Below are 22,500 nucleotides of genomic sequence, written 5' to 3' on the forward strand. Positions count from 1 at the left end.
CTCCTTACAGTGCCAAAAGAATTAGCCAAAGGACAAGAACAATGGGTATGAACACTTACCAAGCCTTTATAGACTGCATCCTTGACGAGCAATGAGCAAACGCTGGAATATCTTGGCCACAAGCAGAGATACGCTCCCCACTCACTCCCGCTCTAGCGTTTTCCCTCATCTTGAACTCCTTTGATCTGCTGTTTATCCTTCACAAAATGATGAATCTCGACTCTGAGCCACCCAGAGGACTTAACCCTTTATCCTGCTTTAATCCTTTGTTGAGAGGAACTTTATTAGCTTAGCCACACAGGAGATTAATTCAGTCGTTTCTAATACACCACAAAGTTATTCATTACACTGTGCTACAAAAGAAAAAGGACAGGAAATTAAATCTCTTTCATAATATGCTGCAAAATTATTGGTAAATGTTTACAATTACTGTACAGTGTAAATTCCTAAAATAGTATAGCTAATAGATAGTATATGACTCGTACTTACTTTGTATTTGGGGTTTTAGTGGGTGCTCTATAGAACAGTGCTTGTTTTAGCGTCACAAAGTTTAACACCACTTCCAATTTCTAAGTCCAGTGTTTGTGTGCTGTCTACACCAGCTTGTGTCGACTGAGCCTCTTAACACACTTGCGCCGCGCCCGCAACAACACGATGTAGTTCCTTTTGCTCGCCATATTTGAAGCGGCATACCAATAATTATTTGAAGTGGCGAGTGTCTCCACGTTTAAGAGCAAGTCGAACGTGGAACACAAAAAGAACAACACTTCAGATGGAAGGAAATATTGTTTTTTCTTCAGTCAGTTATGAAAATATAGGAAATACGCTAACTAGGGGAAATGACGTCAAATATATATACGCACGTGGAAATTTACAGAAGCTTCGTGGCTGAATTCCTTTCCATCGGGGAATTCTTAGCTTTTTAGGCAGGTTCAAAGAGGGATACACGAAGAACAACACTTCAGATGAGAGGAAATATTATTCTTCCTTCAGTCACCTATAAAATTCATTCAAATACGCTAACTACGGGAAATGACGTCAGGGATTACGCCAACGGAAGATTCCAGAACCTTGGTTCTGAATTTGGATCATTCGGAAAAATCTCGCTCTTTCTCGCCGTTTTAAGCAAGTTGAAAGAGGAACACGCGAAGAACAACGTTTCAGATAAGTATAAATATTCTTATTCCTCCATTAAGTGAACAAAATAAAGCAAATACGCTATAAACTACGGGAAATGACGTCACTAATGTATTCCTCCACCACTAGGTGAACTGGAAGGTGGACTCGCCGCCCTCCACCCTAACACAGTAGTCGTTTGTCAGTCACGATGGATTCCACTGCTTCTCTTCCTCGGTGCTCTGATTGTGACCTCGGCCTCCTCGACTTTTTCCATAAGTACACAGGGAAGGCATGAGGAGACCTGTTTGATGTGTGCGTGCGACACAGACAGAAAAGACAGGTTTGGTGTTGAATCGCCGTGTTTGTGTTATTCTGGAATTTTACCAAAAAAATGAGGTGCTCGCGTCTAGTGTGGCCGTAACAACACTCGTCATTTCCCTAGAATACCCCCTGTATCACGGAACGGGTGATGTTGAATACAGTATATGATTATATCCTACTGAATGGCAATTACAAGGAGGTAATAATTTCCCCGTGAGCGAGCGAAGCGAACGAACCACCCGTCCTGTGATACAGTGGGTATTCTAGGGAAATTCCCCCGGTTAGGAGAACCCTAGGTTAGGTTAGGTTAGGTTAGGTTGTTAATAACCTTAGGGATGGGGCTCCGGGGTGAGCAGCCCCCGGCCATTTTACACACGTCGCTACATCTAGGGATTTATGGGATAATTTTTACGAGAAATCCTGATTATCAGGGATTTTCTGAAAATTTCCCGTATTTTTTTCTGGGGTCAAAATCAGCCTCATTTGCTCCCCGCCCCCAAACCCCGATTCCCCAGTCCCCCAATCTTGTTAGGGGGAAAGGGGAGAAATTTTAGGAATTTACACTGTACAGTGATTGTAAACATTTACCGCGGGGTTTTAACCTACCCTAACTTAACCCATTTCCCAATAGGGCAAAATGGGGTTAGAAATGCTCGTAGAAGTGTGATCTAGAACGTGATAATGTGTATAGTTACTGTGGTGTATTGGCTGAAACAGCAATAATTCCGGTTACAGAACTATCAATTACACTTTAGTATTATTAGCACTGAAAAGCTGCCGTGGATTCCGTGAAGAGACTATTGTAGCAGGTCAGAGATTAAGCTTGAGGGAAAACTCTGAACGCCATGGGAGTGAGTATGGAAGGTTACTCAGTGGTGGTTACTCCCCAAGCCCGGTCACTTTAGTCTACACCACAACATCTTCCGTCACCACCACCGCGGCTATACTATCACTATTCACATTCCTTTTACACGTGTTGCGTCCCTGTCCTCTCTTCCACACGTACCCGTAACACAACCACGTGGAAGTTTCAAGTCATATTTTCTTATTTGCTCACTTGTTCTCTCCGTGTCGTTGTGTCCACTACCAACACTAATGGTAATTGAGTAGAGTTCACTTTTTTCCAACACATCTGAGTAATTTCCTCTCACTACAAATGTATCTAAAGCCGTTTTCCTTCTCCGTGACCTCTCGTACTACGCCGCTGGCACCACGAGGGACGGGGAATCTAACACTATCGTCACAGTAAGTACTTTTCCTCGACATTTTTCTCCTGGGTCTCAATTCTCGGCGTCACTGTCCACCGCCAACACTGATGAGGCTTACCTCACTGAGAGGGGAGTAAGGGCAGATAATTTCGGGGACTTTACCCTCGTCTAACCAGCTTACCGTAACGTCTAGTAATCCTCAACTGGCCGCAATCACGCCAGGCACACCAACATGAACCCAACAGTAATGCCAACATGTCCGAGTAAGTATTGCTTTAAGTATTTTCTTGAACGTAACCGAGTGGATGACTCATTTAAGAATGTGTCCCTATCTTCTGTTAATGTGCACAGGACAAACTCTAGCCACATGTCTTATTGTTGAGTAAAGTAAGGGAAATTTTGCAATCTCCCATTTCCCTCGAGTCAGCTGTTCGAAGAGGCGAGCGAGTCAAGTGTACTGTTTCGTGGCCGTCTCTCTCTCTCTCTCTCTCTCTCTCTCTCTCAAAACAGTACTCACGTATCCAAGTGTTTTCATTCACTTTTGAAAACTTCCATCATGACTTATCTGAGCAGCTCGGTGATGTCCTTACGACTACTGTTAGTAATAATACTACTACTACTGCTACTGCTACTGCTACTGCTACTACTGCTACTGTTACTGCTACTACTGCAACTGTTACTGCTACTACTGCAACTGCTACTGCTACTACTACTATTGCTACTACTACTACTACTACTACTGCTACTACTGCTACTACTACTACTACTACTACTACTGCTACTACTACTACTACTACTACTACTACTACTACTACTACTACTAATACTAATACTGCTACAACTGTACTACTACTGTAATGCGGAGGAAAAAAATAATAAATAATAATAAAAATTAAATAGAATACTTATAATGAATAAAGGAAAGATTATGAAAATTTTGAATAAATTTTGAAGCTTTATTTTTAAAGTAATGGTAGCTGTAGCTGTTATCAAAGGCACTGGTTATAAATTTTGAAAAATTAACACCGGACAAATGTACATACATACTTTATCAAAAACTGATGGAATAATATTAAATTAACTTTCTCTCCCACAATCACATTCGTTCGTTTACATTCCAACTCACCGGAGAGAGAAAATACACCACAAAATACAATGTACAGATGGAAATTACATAACATAATTAATTTCACAGCCTTGCAATTGAGTTACGTGTGGCTTCCCACTTGCGCGGCGGCACACGCGGCTTCATAGCTCGTAAGATAACAAACACTTCGTAGTTCACAAGAAATGTATCAATTGGTGCCACTTCCTCAAGCAAACACATTTAAAAATGTCTCTGGGGCCTAGTTGCACCATTTGAGAAGGAGGGGGGGAGGAGGACGTCCATGGTGGGTGACGGTGCCCCCCTTTCACTTTTCCCAACACCGCCGCCAACTAATTATTTCACTTTCCTCTACTTCTACAAAAGAATATCCTATTAAAAATTTACACACACACACGTGGACCACACTAGGAGAGAGGGTAGTCATCTCTATCTACTAGGATGAAGAACGGGAGGATACTATAAGTAATTAAAATAGATGAGTATAAGCACTATTTCATATAAAAGTTACTTTAAGTTTTTAAGAACGGTAAGGTACTGTGGAAAACACATCATAGTTACACTCACGATTTCAAGATCATTAACAGTCGTCACAATAGGACTGATACGAATAATTTGAGAATAGAGAATTTGTTCGACATTACTAATGAGATTACATTACTGAAGGACACTTTTTCGAACAGCTCAGTTCTCCCTCTACTTACTGGAGTGAAAAATTCGTCAAAAACTTCTGATTACAAAGCAAGTAAATTGAATGTGTTTTTAATTCATGAGTTGGCTATCATCTCTTCCAGACAGACAGATTCTCGTATAGGTCTGAAGTTCGTCATACGTCTGTATGTTTGTATGCCTGGTATCCACGTGTGTCGCTACACTTACAGCTATGACCTTAATAACTAAAAATTATTATTATTATTATTATTATTATTATTATTATTATTATTATTATTCCCAGTACTACACTACTACTACTACTTTTTTTATGTAAGAGAGGGAAGTCGGCCAAGGGCAACATAAATAGTAAACAAAAAAGCCCACTGAGTTGCCGGTTCCCCATACAGAGATCACCCACAACCCCCTTCAGACTGCAGTGTACAATAGTCTGCTGTAAAACTAATGCCAGTCCTGCACACCTGTTTATTTAAAGCGACGTTACTTGAAGTCGTGTACTGGTCACCTCCTAACTGACGAAGGCTGTTGTTTTTGTGCGACTCGACACCCCTAAAACTAAATTTTGATCCTTCCCCGCATGATCCGCCCATACTGATATATATTCACTTATGTAGGATCAGTGGAAGAATCAGTGCCTACTTCCTTTTCACCACCACCATCACCAGTCTCTCTTCCTCCTGCTTTCCAATATTTCGTCCACCTTCCCAGTCCCATCCATCTTCTCCATCACCATCAACACCACCATCGTCACTATTACCTCCTCCTTCTCCTCCTCTATTTTTTAACCAGTATTTTGCTATTATTTCCTCTCCCTCTACACTTCTCCCTCCCGCACTCCTCTCTCTTCCTCCTCTTCTTTCTCCTACCTTCACAGCCCTCCACCATCACCGCCATTGCCACCTTGCCATTCTTACAAGCTTTATGTGTATTGATACCAAGACACGATACGTTAGGTGGACAGATGTATATGTATTTGTTTATAAGTACTGGTATTGCTATGTGATTTTAAGGTCAGTATTCAGAAACGCTTTGTTCTCTCACCACAACTATTTTCTAAGGCCACAGAGATGAATAGCGGGGTTTTAAATAGTGTTTTTTTGTCACTCTGCCTCCAGAACTTTAAGAACACCTTAAAAATCTCATGTAAATTTAGATAAAGCCTTTCGAAATAGTTGAGGTGAAGCAGATAAGTGTTTGAGAATACGTGCCTTAGGTTCAGATTTGATTAATTAATGATCTGAGATTCTTGTAAGCAATCCTTTATCTACTTATCTGTCTATCTATCTATTAATTTATCTATCTGTATATCTATCTATCTATATATTTGTCTATCTGTCTATCTATCTATCTTATTCTTACTTCAGGTTACCAATAGAAACTCGTGGCACTGAACGGTAAGATTTTATTGAGAAAGAACTTAAGATTAACGTTTGCTCACATCCACACACAGATTCTTGATTGGTTGTCAAGCGGTAATGTAATGAAGAAGTGAACGTGTGATTACATTGACATCATACAACTAAACTATGATAAATACACAACACTGAAAACCACCGTACTGCTTGCCCGAACTGCACACACACACACACACACACACACACACACACACACACACACACACACACACACATATCGGTATCACATTACTTTTAACCTGAAATCGTAAACTTGGAGACAGGCAAACTATAAAAATCTTAACAGCCCATCTTTCTCGTTTTCTGTGAACTGCGTGCCTGAAGAAGGGAGGACCAGGAGGGGGAGAAGAGAACGACAGAAAGAGGAAGAAATGATAAACTGCGTGTAACAGAACAGAACACAAGAACAATTGAGTCATGAACGAGTAATTAATTGACAGGCTCAGCAGCAAAGAGACCATTTAGAGGCGAGGAAAAGGTGGAAATTGCAATGGATCATGAAAAATATTGATGTTTGAATAGTATTAGTGTTAGAATTGATGGTAATTATTTAAGCTTCACTTCCCTGACCATCTGCAACATTGATGACTGACACACCGCCCACACTCGGCGCTGACACCTCCGTGTTGTTGTCTGGAAGGTTAGTGGTGTTAGTAGTAGTAGTAATCGTAGCAGTAGTAGTAGTAGTAGTACTAGTAATAGGAGTAGGAGAATGAGTAGTAGTAGTAGGAGTAGGAGGATGAGCCAATTTTCTCCTCTTACGTAAAGAAAAAAAAAAAAAGGGCGATTCATCTCACCTGGAGAGTAAGCGATGTTCTCGAAGCTGAGTCGCTGGTTGGAGCCTCTCAGTCTTTTAGGTTTTTTTTGCACGTAGGTGAAGCCCACGAAGCCCATTGCTGCCACCACGAACAGCACGGCGATGACGATGCCCGCGATGCCGCCGCCGCTCAGCTTACCTGCACCCAACCAGTCAATCAGGCAATCAGTCAAACAGTCACTCTTTGGAGCGTATTCTCAACTTGTGCGCCTCACCTCTACTACTTCAGTAGGCTTTATTTATAGTTAAGCGAGTTTTTTTTAAGGTGTTTTTATAGTTCTTTTTCTTTTTTTTTTATACCATGTGGGCTTTTCACGGGAATTTATGGGCTAAAGGAGATACTTTTTGAGGTACCTCCTATCTCAAAGCCCACCCGCTAGGAAACCGTTGCCCCGAATGAGGAACCCCAGCCTACACTCGGACCGTGGACAGGATTCGAACCCGTGCGCTTGGAGACCCCTCGGACCCCAAAGCACGCATGGTTCCACTGTACCACGGCGGCCCCCATGACAGAATAACAAAATTTATACACTTAACAGGAGAAGCACTCTTGAAAATGTGGCTAATCCTCTTTGTGGCCTTTGAAAATAGTCGCGGTGAGAGACCAAAGTGTTTCTGAATACGGACCTTTGTTTGATGATATACAATAAGCTGTACATGCTCAAAAAAATGTATCGTTACACATTTAATCCTTCAGTACCATGACGAGTTTTCATATTCGTTCTGCTTACTGTTCAGTGATTTTATGTAGCTTCAGAAACTCATGTGGGGGATTTAAAAGTGAAGACTCTGGGTATCAATCTTCTGACCTGCATAGACCCTAACGAATATCAATGAAATGGTCTAATCGTACACAAATCTCGAAGTAAAAAATTTAATGTGTCCCAGTATTGAAGGGGTTAACACGAAACCAACCAACGACGTATTCATTGGTAACAAGCTACCAGTCAATTTTTTGTTTTATAATATACTAAAAACTGTACATACACCCATAAAATACCGTTCCATTTTCAGCAAGATGCAAACTAAGGAAGGATTTATTGATATCAGGCTGCACCTCCATGAAGCGAGTGAGCAACAGTACGCTTCATGAAACAGGCGGAACCTTACTCAAACATGCTTACCAACCATGCCAAGTCTACCGGGGTGTGTGAATCTCTCTCTCTCTCTCTCTCTCTCTCTCTCTCTCTCTCTCTCTCTCTCTCTGAATTTATACCCTACTGTTTCGTGTCGTGCTAATGTAATATCTATAAAATAATTCATCAACTCATCTAGGCAAGCTTTCTAGATATGATTAGAAAATTATTCCAATGTAATCCCGTGAAAAAAAAAAAAACTTATTTAGAATATAAATGACAGAGATTCCTCTCATCAAAAGACTGAAAGTATCTCGTCTATGTAAATGCCACCTGGTGATTCAATGATAGTCACACTCATAAGCAATATTGTTCTGTAATGCAGTAGTAGTAGAAGTAGTAGTAGTAATAGTATGTAGCGGTAGTAGTAGTAGTAGTAGTAGTAGTAGTTATAGTAGTAGAAGTGGTGGTAGTTGTTGTAGTAGTAGTAGTAGTAGTAGTAGTAGTAGTAGTAGATAAAAAATCGGTATATTAAGTCATCTCATACACCGTTTATGATAGAAAATGGAGACAAGACTTCCGCTTTTCTTCATGGTCCCTGCTCTCTCTCTCTCTCTCTCTCTCTCTCTCTCTCTACCTGAGCCTCCTCCACTACCGTCTGGCTTCTTCGTCGTGGTTTGTACTGGCGGGACATCTGTTCCTTCCTGAACTGAAATAATGAAAAGGAAACGGGATATTGGTACCTTTGTCTGCCTCGTCCGTGTTGTTACTGGTTACGTTCTCTCTCTCTCTCTCTCTCTCTCTCTCTCTCTCTCTCTCTCTCTCTCTCTCCATTTCCTCCTCTTTTTCAAAAACACATTGACTGGCCCTCTTCTTTCTTTAATTCCCATCTCTCTCTCTCTCTCTCTCTCTCTCTCTCTCTCTCTCTCTCTCTCTCTCTCTCTCTCTCTCTCTCTCTCTCAACTCACACTGATTAGCCTTCTTGCTCTCATTCACGCTCTTTTTATACCTTTCCTTCCTTTCTCTCTCTCTCTCTCTCTCTCTCTCTCTCTCTCTCTCTCTCTCTCTCACTTTTGCGGGTTTTGCAGACGTAGTAGCGTGCTTCTTCACAATCTGCGTCGTTCCACCGGCCGGTCTTCACTATCGCCTCCGTGCACTTCTCCGCGTGGCTGTTCGGTTCGTCCTTCATCCAGTACACGAAGTCTAGACCCGTGCCATCCGTCCATTTCTCGCCTGTGCAATGGAGAGTTTAATGTGTTGAGTTTGTATAGTCATCTATTTCCGAAACTGATTTGTATTTGTTGGCCACATATTAGAACACCAACAACTATTCACTAATGTACTGGTAACTAAGTGGTGCTTTGTAAGTAAGGGAAAAGTATTGTGGTATGTCTTGTTTACTTTCGTTCTGCAGTGTGTCCAGCCCTCACACAGCAATGATTTTCTTCTACGTGAACTGGAGATTGGGTGATAGAAAAATGTGTGAGGAAAATTCATTGCTAAACTATCAATACCTAAAGAAAAGTGTATAAATAGTGTTCTAGAGCTGTTATTTTTATTTATTTTTTTTTTCTCAGCTGGTGCTTTTTGTAAGAAGGTTGGAAAGCGGTAAAGCAAAAAAAAAAAAAAAAAAAAAGTATGAAAAGAAAAACGTGTTCAGTGTTAGAATTCATAGAGTTTGAGGAGATGCTACTGCTCACAACCTCTGTTTTAGTCACTTCCTACAGCGCCCACCGTGTCTTGCCAGGTGCAGCTCTAATGAGTCCATTCACAAAAGACTTATTATAACACTTTATGCACGACTTAAGCAGCACACAAATGTACAGAAAAGAGTTCAAAGGAATTGTAAAACAGTGGTTTCTTCAGCTTTGCAGATGACTTACCGTTGTTAGATTCAAGAAGGCCAAGCCAGTAGGGTTCATTACGGTCATTCATGTGAAGCTTGATCAGCTTCATTTCACCATCTGAATGCACGGAGGCGAGGTTTGAGCCCTCCTGCATGCAGCTGTGGGGAGGCAAAGGGAAGCGTGAGTGAGCAGCGTGGAGTGAGGCGGTGGTGTCTTGTGTGAGTCATGGTTACGGGACAAGCGTGGCGTTACGTACATCTGGTTGGCATCGGCCCACTTCTGGGTTTCGTTGGAAAATAAGTAACAATAGCTGCCCTTGAGATCCACCCAGCGGTTGTCGGGGCAGGTGCCGGTGATTGGCGGGTCCACAGTGGGTACCGTCTCTGTAAGTTGTGCCTTGCATTACCTTCACAGGCTCTCATTTCATGAAAGTACTTATGGAACCTATTAGTGGTACATCATACTACGTAAATTTCGTCCCATTACGAACTAACTAATACCAAAGTCAGCAAGCACTTACGCAACCTCTAGCAGCGACAAAACTTCATTCACCAAAGCCATAACAATTGCCTTTGCCCTGCGCTACGCTACACTCACCGTTAGTGTATTTACAAGTGAAGGTGTAGGACTGATCGCAGGGCTTGGTGTACCAGCTGCCCTCCGTCATGTTCATAATGACACAGCTGCGCTTCAGTGGGTCGCCTACTGGTTCCTGATACCCCCAGTTACTGTAGATCATCGGCCACCCGTCTGACCATTCATACTTGTCAAAATTCTGCAGGAGACATAGAGAATCACTTAATTCTGACTAAACGAAGCAGACCTGGAGAGCAAAGCTGAAGGAGCCAATGTTCCTTATTGTAACCACCCATCGAGAATGCCTCTTGAGACTGAGTAGATAATCATAGTAATAAATGCAAATACTATTCAAAAAATTACTTTGGCTACTTTTTCAAAACAACTTTTTGAATGCACGCAAAAACCTGACTCCATACCGAGACACAGTAATTTTTAAGAACACAGTCTTGTGTTCTTAAAAAAAACTTTGCTCTCTCATCATGATTATCCTTAAAGGCTACAGAGATGATAGGCCGAGTTTTGAAGAGTGTTTCTCCTGTTAGCATTGTAAAATCCTTGTTAATGTCAGTTGAACCATACAAACACCTTTCAAAACTCGTGTGATTTCACCTCGCTCCTTCTGAATGTAATGGAGGTGCGGTGTGGCAGTGTTTCAGAATATGGTCCGATTATTGACCATACAAGGGGAACAGCGACACAAGCCGAGCCTCCTGTGCCTTACCTTCTTGTTGCTGAGTCCCAACCATAAGCTGCTAAAGGCATTCTCCTGCGACAACGCCCACACAAAGCTGTCCTCGGCTGGAGTCTCGATGGAAACCAAGTGGGCGTCCTCCCCCGTGCAGGTCGCCTCCGCTTCCTGTAAGTGAATTGAATTGTGTCGACGTAGTACTATTGGAAAACTCAAACCTGGTATAAGAAATGCATGAAAAAAAAACTAAGACTTGGCGATCTATTTCAACAGCTTAGAGAAGTGTTAATCATCGGGTAAAAAGAACACACACACACACACACACACACACACACGCCCGGTAGCTCAGTGGTTAGAGCGCTGGCTTCACAAGCCAGACGACCGGGGTTCGATCCCCCGGCCGGGTGGAGATATTTGGGTGTGTTTTCTTTCACGTGTAGCCCCTGTTCACCTAGCAGTGAGTAGGTACGGGATGTAAATCGAGGAGTTGTGACCTTGTTGTCCCGGTGTGTGGTGTGTGCCTGGTCTCAGGCCTATCCGAAGATCGGAAATAATGAGCTCTGAGCTCGTTCCGTAGGGTAACGTCTGGCTGTCTCGTCAGAGACTGCAGCAGATCAAACAGTGAACAGTGAACACACACACACACACACACACACACACACACACACACACACACACAGTCTCTTGCTTCAATGCTTTTACCACTCAGGCTTAAACCAGAATAGAGTTTTCAGAATATCACACACCTAACTTAACCTAACCCAATCTAAGCTAACCCATTCTTTGGCGCCGGGGACCGTATAGTTGTTATCCTCGTTTCTTGTTTCATTTTCCCTTATTTTTCTTCTTTCGTATTTCCTCACTTTGGTTTTTGCTTCTTGATATATTTTTGTAAGTTATTTCTTATTTCCCGCGTCATGCATCATCTCCATTGTTCTAGGACGGATGTATGATAAAGAGCATTTTATGAAGACTGAGATAAATAGAACTAAATAACATATCCATCCATTCATCTAATCCAGTGGTTCTCAACTTGGGGTAAGCGTACCCCAGGGGTACGTGAGAGGAATTTTGGGGGTACGTGGCAGGTTTCTCAAAATACTTCAGTTTTGAATAACTGCAAACCTGTTTATAGTATTCATTGTGGCCTACATGTGCTAGGCTAGATGTGTCTTACACTAGAACCAGGACATGTTAACAACGTTAACAAGGAAAGTTTTGGAGTTGTCACTTGAGAGAAAGCTCTCTTGGATTACAGTTGCCACACAACATTGCAAACCTATAATATTAACTTCTGATTTATTATTTTCATATGCTATTCACACACAGAGTGACTTACCTATCACTGTTACTAGTTACAAGTTGCAACTAGCTGCAAGCAGCACTTGTTCACTGCTACAATGATCGAAAACTGTCTGATATAGTTCCGTTCTGGTAAATATATTGCATGCTAGTCACATTGTGTTCCCCTATGTAGTACTAGTTCCTATTGACACTACCTCATAGTGACATACTCATACTAATTGAAAATTTTGTTTGCTTCACATATATAACACAATTTAAACTGGATAAACTAAGTCAATAAACCATGCATTTATTTTTACCTTTCCTGACGCTGCATTGTGGGTAAGGGGTACGTGACCAATACTGAAAGACTTTAAGGGGTACATAAGATTAAAAAGGTTGAGAACCCTGATTTAATCCCTTCCCTCCATCTTTCTCTTTCTGTCCATTTATCTGCTTGTCCATTCATCTAAACCTTCCCTCCCTTTCTCTCTCTATCTATCTATTAATTTGTTCATTCATCTAAACTTCCCTCCATCCCTTTATCTATTTGTCTTTTTCTTTATTCATCTAATCCTCCCTTCATCTATCTATCTATTTTTTCTGTTTCTTTATCCATCTAACCATCCCTCCATCTATTCATCTATTTATATGTCTATTCATCCACCCGACCTTCCCTCCACCTATCTATTCATTCATCCATTTGTTGATCCACTAACTATCTCTCTACTAGTCCCTATTCTTTGGCTATTTCTATCGGCTCTATAAGGAGACTGGCAATTGAGTGGGCCTTTTTATCTTTATATATATATATTTTTTTTTTGTTGCCCTTGGCCAGTCCTCCTCTCTTACATATAAAAAGTCCCATCTCTCACTCCTCCTGTCCTCACCTCCCACGTCTTGGCATCAGTGACTGCTCTGTAGCACTGCCCGTTGTAGGCTAAGTAGTTCTCGTGAGGCGCGGGGCATTTCTTCGTGGTGTGGTGGTCGGGCTGGTCTGGATCTGAGGAGGGACAGTTGAGCATGTAATTGTCATAACTTTCTTGTCACTTTTTCTTGTTTCTCCTTCACGTGATATAAGAACATGAGTATTTAAGAATATAAGAAACACTTCCATCTACTTCCATCTATCGTTGTTGTGTTTTCTTACCAATTCTCCTTTTTTTTTGTTTCTTCTTTATGTGATATAAAAACATAGGCGTTAAGAATATAGGAAATGTTACTACCTATTTCTACCTATCGTTTTTGTGTTCTTTTTTCTTATTTATTCTCCTTTTTCTTATGTTTTTTTTTTCATTTACTATTACAATGTTCAATAGCGTTGAGTACAATTATTAATATATAGAAATTACAGGTCTGTAAAAGAACTTAGGCTCAACAGTCCTAGGCTTAGATATTACGTTTTATTGCTTTTAAAGTAATCAGTACTTATTAATCATTGCACACAAGCCATTGAAGATATCATTATCATTATCTTTATCATTATCTTTATGTAATACAAGAACGTAAGTGTTCTGTGCCTTTCAGCTGAGGATTGTGGGTAGGTGTGGCTGCCAGATGTATGAGAGTGTAGAATATGTGTATTAGTATAGTGTTAAGAGTTTCCCTACCTTACTATCTAAGTAATATTCCTACAGTAAGAATTTAGGAACATAAGACACATTCCTACCTATTCTCACCTATAATCCCTACTAATATATTTGTCTTATCTTCTTTTAAAAGACTTAATATTGTACGGTCACAACTCATTATCTTTACTCGTGTTACTGTTACCTGTGTGCGTGAGTGACTATCGTGAGGGACTGATGAATTTGTAGTCCCTTCACCTGTGTATTTGTTACCTGTGAGTGTGAATGGTTATCTTGGCTTGTATTAGAGGATAAGGACACAATAACGTAAAGGGAGTATATAAACCAGTAAGCCTTGTTCTATCAGGTACTTATCCACATCCGTATCCATAGGTCTATCTGATTTACTTTTAAAATCTTCCTCTTGAGTTGAGACTAGTGGCCTGATATTCAAGTCTATTCCAGTCATTTATCACTCTGAAAACAATATCTTCCGGTGTCTCTTAAAGGTAACGTCATTATATCTAAACCCTATTATTTTTAGTCTTATCCTGATTACAAGTCCTAAACACCTCGTGAATTTACCATTATTATATTTCTAATGCTACTTGAATACTCTTATTAGCATTACTTACTACTTAATACTTATAATTTATTACCATTTATATCTCAAGGGTCAAATATATGAGTGATTTCTGCATTTTGAGTTCGGTGTCTTTGAAAATGGACTGTTCTTTGTATCCACCCCACTGTTCTCTCGTAATTCTGATAAACTTTCTTAACCACTTCAGTACTAGGATGCGTTTCTGATTTCATTCTGCTTACTATTTGGTGATTTTTTACAGCTTCGGAAACTCATGAGGGGGATTGAAATGTTGAAGACTGACTTCCATAGACCCTTCCTAATGCAAATAAAATCGTCTAATCATACCCAAAAATCAAGGTAAGAATGTGTCGGAGTATTGAAGGAGTTAATTCTGATCAACTGGTAAGCTGAAGAGAAGAAGGCAGTGACTAGTAATGCTGGACACACCTTGGGTCATCATGCAGATGGAGCCAAACTCGTCGGAACAGTTGATGTCATTCCAGTGGCCAGTGTCAGTATTCACCTCCACGCACTCCTCCTGAGCAACACACGGAGGAAGAGTCAGGGTTGAGATACACACGCGGACAAAAGTGAATATGAGTGCTCCTAAATATGCCTGCACTGCGTAACATATTTTGACATGGTTTACTTATTTACTATCTCATATATTTAGTTGTTATTATTTCTATAGCTAGTAGTATTAGTGAAGAAATAAAATTAAGCAAACACACATTCAGGTTCAAAGATATAAACAGATAGACACACAGGAGTTAAGAAAGCATTAACAAATACACGCAGGTTAAAAAAGATATAAATAAACAAATACAAGCAGGTTAAGAAATACAAGTAAATAAACACACACAAATAGACAGAAATACACATACGTTTAAAGGCGAGTACAGCGTTATACACACATGGAAGTACCAGGTAGCAGGACAAAGAGACAGGCACAGTTAATCAAGGTGAGTAGACAGAGTGACGTTGTTTCTGTTAAATTGTGTTTAATTGTTCGCTCTCATGATTTTTTTTCTCAACATCACTTAGCACAAGGAATACAGACGCTCTCTCTCTCTCTCTCTCTCTCTCTCTCTCTCTCTCTCTGGCAAAACCATTTTAGAATAGAACGACAAATGACTCTTAGTTGATGTCAAGTGAATTTATTGGACTTACTCAATCACATATTCATTTATTCACTCACTCACTCACTCTCACTCACTCACACATCAATACAAGCAATCCTTCAACCTTTTCTCATTATACTTTCAATATACTCTCTAATTGTAATATTTTTTAATGTTTCTATTACATTTCTTATATAAATTTGAAAAATGTCTCCGTTTTATAACGTAGAAATCATCAATCTGTCACTAAAACAATAAACACTCTTAAAATCCTGTATATAACTTCAACTAGAGCCTTTTGAAAGCAGTGGCGATGCAGCGAGCTCCACAGTCACCCTTTTTTCGTTTGCTAATCAACCAACAAAAGTATTTCAGCCGTGATCAGGTTCTGTAATCAACCTCATATCTACTTATCGTTTGGGAGCATAGCAAAATAAGGAACTGGTAAGCAAAAGGGCCAATTACGTAGTCTTTTTGTAAGTTATCCAATCCAAACACTTTCTATGCTAGTAAGTTCTCCAACAAATAGGGAACTGTGAAACTGGTTCAGTGTTTGGTTCCGTTCTTCAGCTCACATTCAGATGCACTCACCTTCCCCGCCCCTCCGTTGGGCTCTCCAGGTCCCCAGTTCATGTACGTGACCGCTGACTGGTCCACCCAATAGAAGCCCAACTCGTACCGCATCCCGATCCACATGTGCAGCTCCTGCGTCACCATGGCCGCAGTCAGGTAAGCTGCAGGTACAAAGACACAAAGTCACGGCCATAAGTAACAAGACACATTCCACAGGTAAGTTTGGATCTTGGGAAAAATAAACATTTGTGGATTTGTATCCATATAAAATCATCAACAGGATCATTAGTGGGGATAGGAAGAAATCATTTGCTACATTAAGTATCTGGTGACTTTTGTGTCAAGTTTCTCGTTGTATAAAGTCCCAGGCGGATTAACAAACCCTCAGTGATAACAGACGTGTTCCTACCTTGCTCAGCGGCGGAGTGAATGCTGGCCAGATCCGCCTTGCTTCCCATCTTCTGGCAAACCTGCCGAGCTATTGTGAAGTTCTGCCTCTTCTTGTTAAAGTAGACGCATTTTGTGCCTGTTGGGGACACATGAGCAGACTGAGAGACAGCTAGGCAGGGAGGAAGGCAGCTAAGTAGCTAGACCATAGATTAAATATATATATATATATATATATATATATATATATATATATATATATATATATATATATATATATATATATATATATATATATATATATATATATATATATATATATATACACTCAACAGTGTGTATGGCGGGTGACGACATATAGAACACGAAACCTCATTTTAATTTTAAATCTATGATGAACTCTATTCCATTTTGTTGCCTCATTTATTCATTCCACCAGTGAGGGAGGCCACCGGGATGGAAGGACAAAAAGTGAAGAAATAAATAATGGTCAGCTTGTCGCTCCCAAAAGGTCAGAGAAGAGTCAAGGGTCATTGTTTATTTGTTTTGTTTTCTCACTCTTCCATCATTCCCCAGGTGAGCCCAGTGACCCGCCACGCACCTGTGTGCACCCAACCCACGGGGCAGTGGCCGTCAGGGACCACGGTGGTCTTGGCCGGGGGCAGAGTCTCGCCATCCGGACGCTTGCAAATACGACCTGCTTCGATGCCGCAGTTCAGGTCGTTCCAGTAGCCCTGGTTGTTGGTGTACATGCTGATGCAGTCCTCTTGGTCTGGAGGGTAAGAGAAGGCGTGCACATCAATACATGACACAATGAATAAGATAATAAAGGCAAGTCAGTTACTGTCTTCACGTCAACAGGGTGTCGTTCCTTTCATGATTATTTGTGTCAAGCTGAATTACATATACTCTGTCTATAATTGTGCATTTCTCTTAAAAATTCATTTATTTACTGCTTTTCCTTAAGATGATTAAATTATAAATGATTTAGCGTCTTGTAATCAACTAGTGCTTCTAATTAGAAATAATAATCAGTTTTTATGCATTTGTGCCACAGTTTGGCTTTCCTCGTATTTCTTTTCTCACTACACAGAGAAAATAACGTAAATAAGAAACCTACGCCACCTGTTAGGCATTGTTACACTGATAGTTGTACCTTGTAAAGCCTGTTATTATAGAGTGAAAGGAGGAGGTGAACTGTAACGATTGGAATGTGTTTTGAGGTGATGCAGCAAGCGAGCGGTACAGGTTGACTATGCAACGCACAGTAGCAGTGGCAGCCAAACAAATGAGTCATCAATCAATGGTAGCATCATAACTTAGTGTTGGCTAAGCATTCAGACATACAGTTCCTCACACAATAGAGAGACGGAATGGGTAGATGGGGCAGACTCATCCCAAAGGCAAACTAGAGACTCTGTACATATCTTTCTTTGTACGAGCTGTATTTACATGTTATAAAAACAAGAAAACCTCAAAGATTGTTCTTCTCTCATCCCCACAAATCCAAGATCTTCGTTAACAGATCCACCAGGTTTTGTCTTGCGGTTTGTGGATCTTGCAAAATTAATGTCCTCCTCCTCCTCCTCTTATTTTTATTTCGAGACATTTCTTTCAAGCAGTATAAAACAACATTTTCGAAGCGAAGGGAGGATACGGAAGAAAAGATTTTTGAGCCACGTGGAGACACAGACCGGTCCATATCGTCACATCTCGCGCCTTGTAAGTTTATAGAATTTTCTTTTATCTTCCTTTATTCTGGATAATTTTCATTTTATCAGTAGCAAAAAGTTCTTCAAATAAATAAAGAGATAAAAGAAAATTCACTAGTCTTCCAAGCCACGCTCACACACAGGTGATCACTGCTGGTGGCGCAGGTAGAGGGAGGACTGAGGAGCGTGCCTTGACTCAATCACCGCTCTGGTCGTCCTTGGCTAACACACCGAGCACTTGAGATATTTGATGAAAAGTACACATAGAAAGGGAAAGCGACAGAACAAGGTTATTTTTTACTGTTCTATGCTGCAGAACTGCCAACCGAAAAGGATCCAAGAAGAAACGAAAAATATGAAAGCAAAAAAGACGAAACTGAGGAAAAATATCAGCAGAAACTTTTCCTGAACACTTGTATCGAAGCGCAGAGGAGAAGCAGATAACATGGGCAGCTGTGACAGACACGGAAAACAGGAAGACAGTCATAAATCGCCACAAGAGCAAATGTATACGGTGAGAAACAGGAAACAGCAGGAAAACTTAAACCCCGCCCACCGCTTACATATGAATGTGTGAAGTTAAAAATTACCACTTTCTCACAGTTTACGGGGCAGAATCAAGTTTGTGGGTCACCAGATAGTGCTATATAGAGAGGCTTGAACTGATAACTCAAGGTAATAATGGCTAGTTCTGGGCAAAAGTCACGGTAAACTGGCTATGTCATGTTGTGTAATAGCTGAGACAATAACAGAGAAAGCCGTGATTCCAGTAATGCCTGACCGGAGAGAAACAGAGAGCGCAATGACCAGACAGCAGCGCGTGGGATTCGTGAAGAAGAGCTTAAAAGTTTGCAACACAGCCCAGAATAAGTTTTAAGTTTATTATGTATTCAAAGGTGGAGGATTGGAAACAAGGAAGGTTACGTATAAGATGCTTTAGAGTTATTATCCTTTTATATTGCAGGATGTTGTGTATGTTGTGTACGCGTGTAGAAGAATTTATTACAAGTGTGCTAAGGTTGATTACGTGAAGAGATGCATTGATAACAGTTAAGATGACGATTTGGAGGTTACGCGACGAATTAAATCATTGAATATTTGAAAATTAAATATCACTTGCATGAAAAACATGTATTGAAAGTCATCTGACCTTAACATGCGGATTGAGATTTGTATACTTATTCAAGATCGTTTGGAACCAATTAATGACTCGCTTAAACAACCAATATATGGAGACTATTTCATTACGCTTAGTTTTAGTTTCGTAAATTTGAACAATCGTTTGTGTATAGTATTGTATTCACTTGGCCACTAATACATACTTGAATAACAGAGGAAGACAAATAGTGTAACATGACAGGCGCAAATTATTCATGTAGAAAACAGTAGCAAAAAAAAAAAAAAAAAAAAAAAACGCTAAAAGTATCAATTAACATCTAATATATATTCTTCCTCTATGTCCTTCGTTCTGCTTCCAGTTTTACCACATCACTTGATCTGATAAGAGTCCATCAAATTACAAAGCTTTGTAAGATTGTCGGCAGATCAGAAGACTTCATATTAATCCTTTTATTACCATGACGTGTTTTCATATTCATTCTGCTTACTATTTAGCGATTTTATACAGCTTCAGAAACTTATGTGGGAAATAAAATAGTGAAAACTCTGGCTACTAATCTTCTGACCTCCATAGACCTTTCCTAATGCCAATACAATCGTCTAATCGTACCCAAACTCATGGTTAAAAACACCCCAGTACTGAAGGAGTTAAGGGACAAACATTAAACACAATGACAGTGCGTGTGCATCAGGTGACTCGTACCCGCCACTCGCCACTGCCTCTTGACTTACCGTGCACATTGTTGGGCTCGCCTGACGCCCAGTTGTCATAGATGAAGGGCTCGCCGTCCAGCCACTCATACCCGGTGCCCATCAACGCCCGCCCACCAGTCCACATCGCCATACCGTCCTTGTTGTAAATCTGAGGGAGAGAAAGAGAGAGAGAGAGAGAGAGAGAGAGAGAGAGAGAGAGAGAGAGAGAGAGAGAGAGAGAGAAAGAGAGAGAGATTGTTGCGGGTTAGATTGACTATTGTTACATTGACTTAGATTGCTGCTAGTACTACTACTACTACTACTACTACTACTACTACTACTACTACTACTACTACTACTATTTCTTCTACTACAACAACAATAACAACAACAACAACAACAACTACTACTACTACTACTACTACTAGTACTACTACTACTACTACTACCACCACCACTACCACCACCACCACAACACAACAACAACAACAACCACAACCACTACCACCACTACCACCACCACCACCACCACCACCACCACCACCACCACCACCACCACCACCACCACCACCACCACCACCACACCACCACCACCACCACCACCACCACCACCACCACCACCACCACCACCACCACCACCACCACCACCACCACCACCACCACCACCACCACCACCACCACCACCACCACCACCACCACCACCACCACCACCACCACCACCACCACCACCACCACCACCACCACCACACCACCACCACCACCACCACCACCACCACCACCACCACCACCACCACCACCACCACCCACCACCACCCCACCACCACCACCTGCCGCTGCTGCTGCTGCTGCCACCACCACCACCACCACCACACCACCACCACCACCACCACCACCACCACCACCACCACCACTGCTGCCGCTGCTGCTGCTGCTGCCGCTGCTGCCACCATCACCACCACCACCACCACCACCACCACCACCACCACCACCACCACCACCACCACCACCACCACCACCACCACCACCACCACCACCACCACCACCACCACCACCACTGCTACCTACACTGCCAACTGCCACCACCACTGCACCACTGCACCACTACCACCACCACCACCACCACTGCTACCTGCTGTTACTACTACTACTACCACCACCACCACCACCACTACTTCTATTACTACTACTACTACATCTACTACTACTACTTCTATTACTACTAATACTAATACCAGTACTAATACTAATACTAAATCTACTTCAAATACTACTACTACTACTACTGCTATCACTACTACTACTACTACTATTACTACTGCTACTACTACTACTACTACTACTACTACTACTACTACTATTAGGTATATACTCACATGGTTTCTTTTGGCCTTTGAACAACCTACATGATATACAGTAACCCATATAATAAACTTAGAAATTGAACAAATCACCAATACAACAATTAGTCTTAATCAAAATATCACAGTTCATTTGCACACCCGCAGACTTAATATTCATGAGCATTTCCTCTTGTTTTTTTTCCTTTTCACTACTTTTAGAATGGTTTAATGGAAGTTAGGGGGAATTTCAAGGGTGTTTCATGATTCTATGGATAATTAACAAGGACTTCATATCACCAATGGGATAAAAATGAAGTCAACTAATCATCTCCTCAGCGAGTTATTGGAGTTATCAAGGGTGTATTCAGAATCCTAATAACAATTTACTCAGGGTTCTACATTTCTAAAGGATTAACACCCATGAGAAACAGACTTACCATCTCCGGGGCTTTAAAAAAAAAAAAAAGGTCCTATAGTCTGTGTACTCTAAAGTGTCATTGATTTTGTGTGAATAATTCAGGGTTCAACATTTCTAAAGGATTAACACCCATGAGAAACAGACCAACCATCTCCGGAGCTCTAAAAAACAACGTTCCTATAATATGTTTACTCTTAAGTGTCTCGTGGGTTTAAAACATATTGTAGCTTATTGGTAATGTCATTGATTTTATGTGAATAATACTTGTTTTCTGTTAACACTCTTGTCACAGGATAGTTTACTGTTTTCCTCAAGATCTGACAACCACGCATTCCTCTGGGACACCATTCATACCGAGACCCAGGAACCACTGTCGAGTAAACTGATTAGAGTGTGAGAGAGCCAAACGTTTCAGAATACACAGCTAAGAACGTACTAGACAAGAGAGAAAAGACACAAAGTTACCTGATACACAAGTCATGATGAGGAAACAAGGCACTCCAGAATACGGATATAACTACACATAAAAACAAGGAGGAAAAACGTAGATAACAAAGAGGAAAGAAAAAACAAATAGCAGATACAGAAGTCCTGATGAGAAAAAAAAAGACACTTCATAATACTGCTATAACTACACACAGAACTAGGAAAAAAAACATCCATAGAAGAAAGGAAAGCAAAATATAGGTAGAAAAGATGAAATAAAAAGAAAACATGAACAACAGATACATTAAACCACTTAAGAACACAAATACAAACACGAACCAAACAAGAGAGAGAGAGAGAGAGAGAGAGAGAGAGAGAGAGAGAGAGAGAGAGAGAGAGAGAGAGAGAGAGAGAGAGAGAGAGAGA

The 22,500-nt window shown here is 40.9% G+C and overlaps 1 protein-coding gene across 2 annotated transcripts in view; it reads right to left on the minus strand.

Moving 5' to 3' along the window:
- LOC123512292 (macrophage mannose receptor 1-like) overlaps nt 1-22,500 on the minus strand; it is a 60,427-nt gene that overhangs the window by 6,501 nt on the left and 31,426 nt on the right. Inside the window, exons 29-42 of one of the 2 annotated variants that reach the window (XR_006677062.1) lie at nt 19,930-20,059; nt 16,968-17,138; nt 16,389-16,505; nt 15,998-16,140; nt 14,733-14,823; nt 13,022-13,134; nt 10,881-11,015; nt 10,178-10,355; nt 9,837-9,963; nt 9,617-9,738; nt 8,805-8,966; nt 8,371-8,442; nt 6,638-6,796; nt 6,003-6,473 (exon numbers count right to left, since the gene is read on the minus strand). Coding sequence is in view for 1 of the 2 variants with exons in the window: in XM_045268623.1 (XP_045124558.1) it covers nt 6,391-6,473; nt 6,638-6,796; nt 8,371-8,442; nt 8,805-8,966; nt 9,617-9,738; nt 9,837-9,963; nt 10,178-10,355; nt 10,881-11,015; nt 13,022-13,134; nt 14,733-14,823; nt 15,998-16,140; nt 16,389-16,505; nt 16,968-17,138; nt 19,930-20,059 (1,803 nt within the window). In the remaining variant the exon portion in view is untranslated. Of the gene's footprint in view, nt 1-5,811; nt 6,474-6,637; nt 6,797-8,370; nt 8,443-8,804; nt 8,967-9,616; nt 9,739-9,836; nt 9,964-10,177; nt 10,356-10,880; nt 11,016-13,021; nt 13,135-14,732; nt 14,824-15,997; nt 16,141-16,388; nt 16,506-16,967; nt 17,139-19,929; nt 20,060-22,500 lie in introns of those variants that run through there. The other variant, XM_045268623.1, reaches the window with a different exon arrangement.

Source organism: Portunus trituberculatus, chromosome 33 (assembly GCF_017591435.1).
Source record: "Portunus trituberculatus isolate SZX2019 chromosome 33, ASM1759143v1, whole genome shotgun sequence".
Classification (NCBI taxonomy): domain Eukaryota; kingdom Metazoa; phylum Arthropoda; class Malacostraca; order Decapoda; family Portunidae; genus Portunus; species Portunus trituberculatus.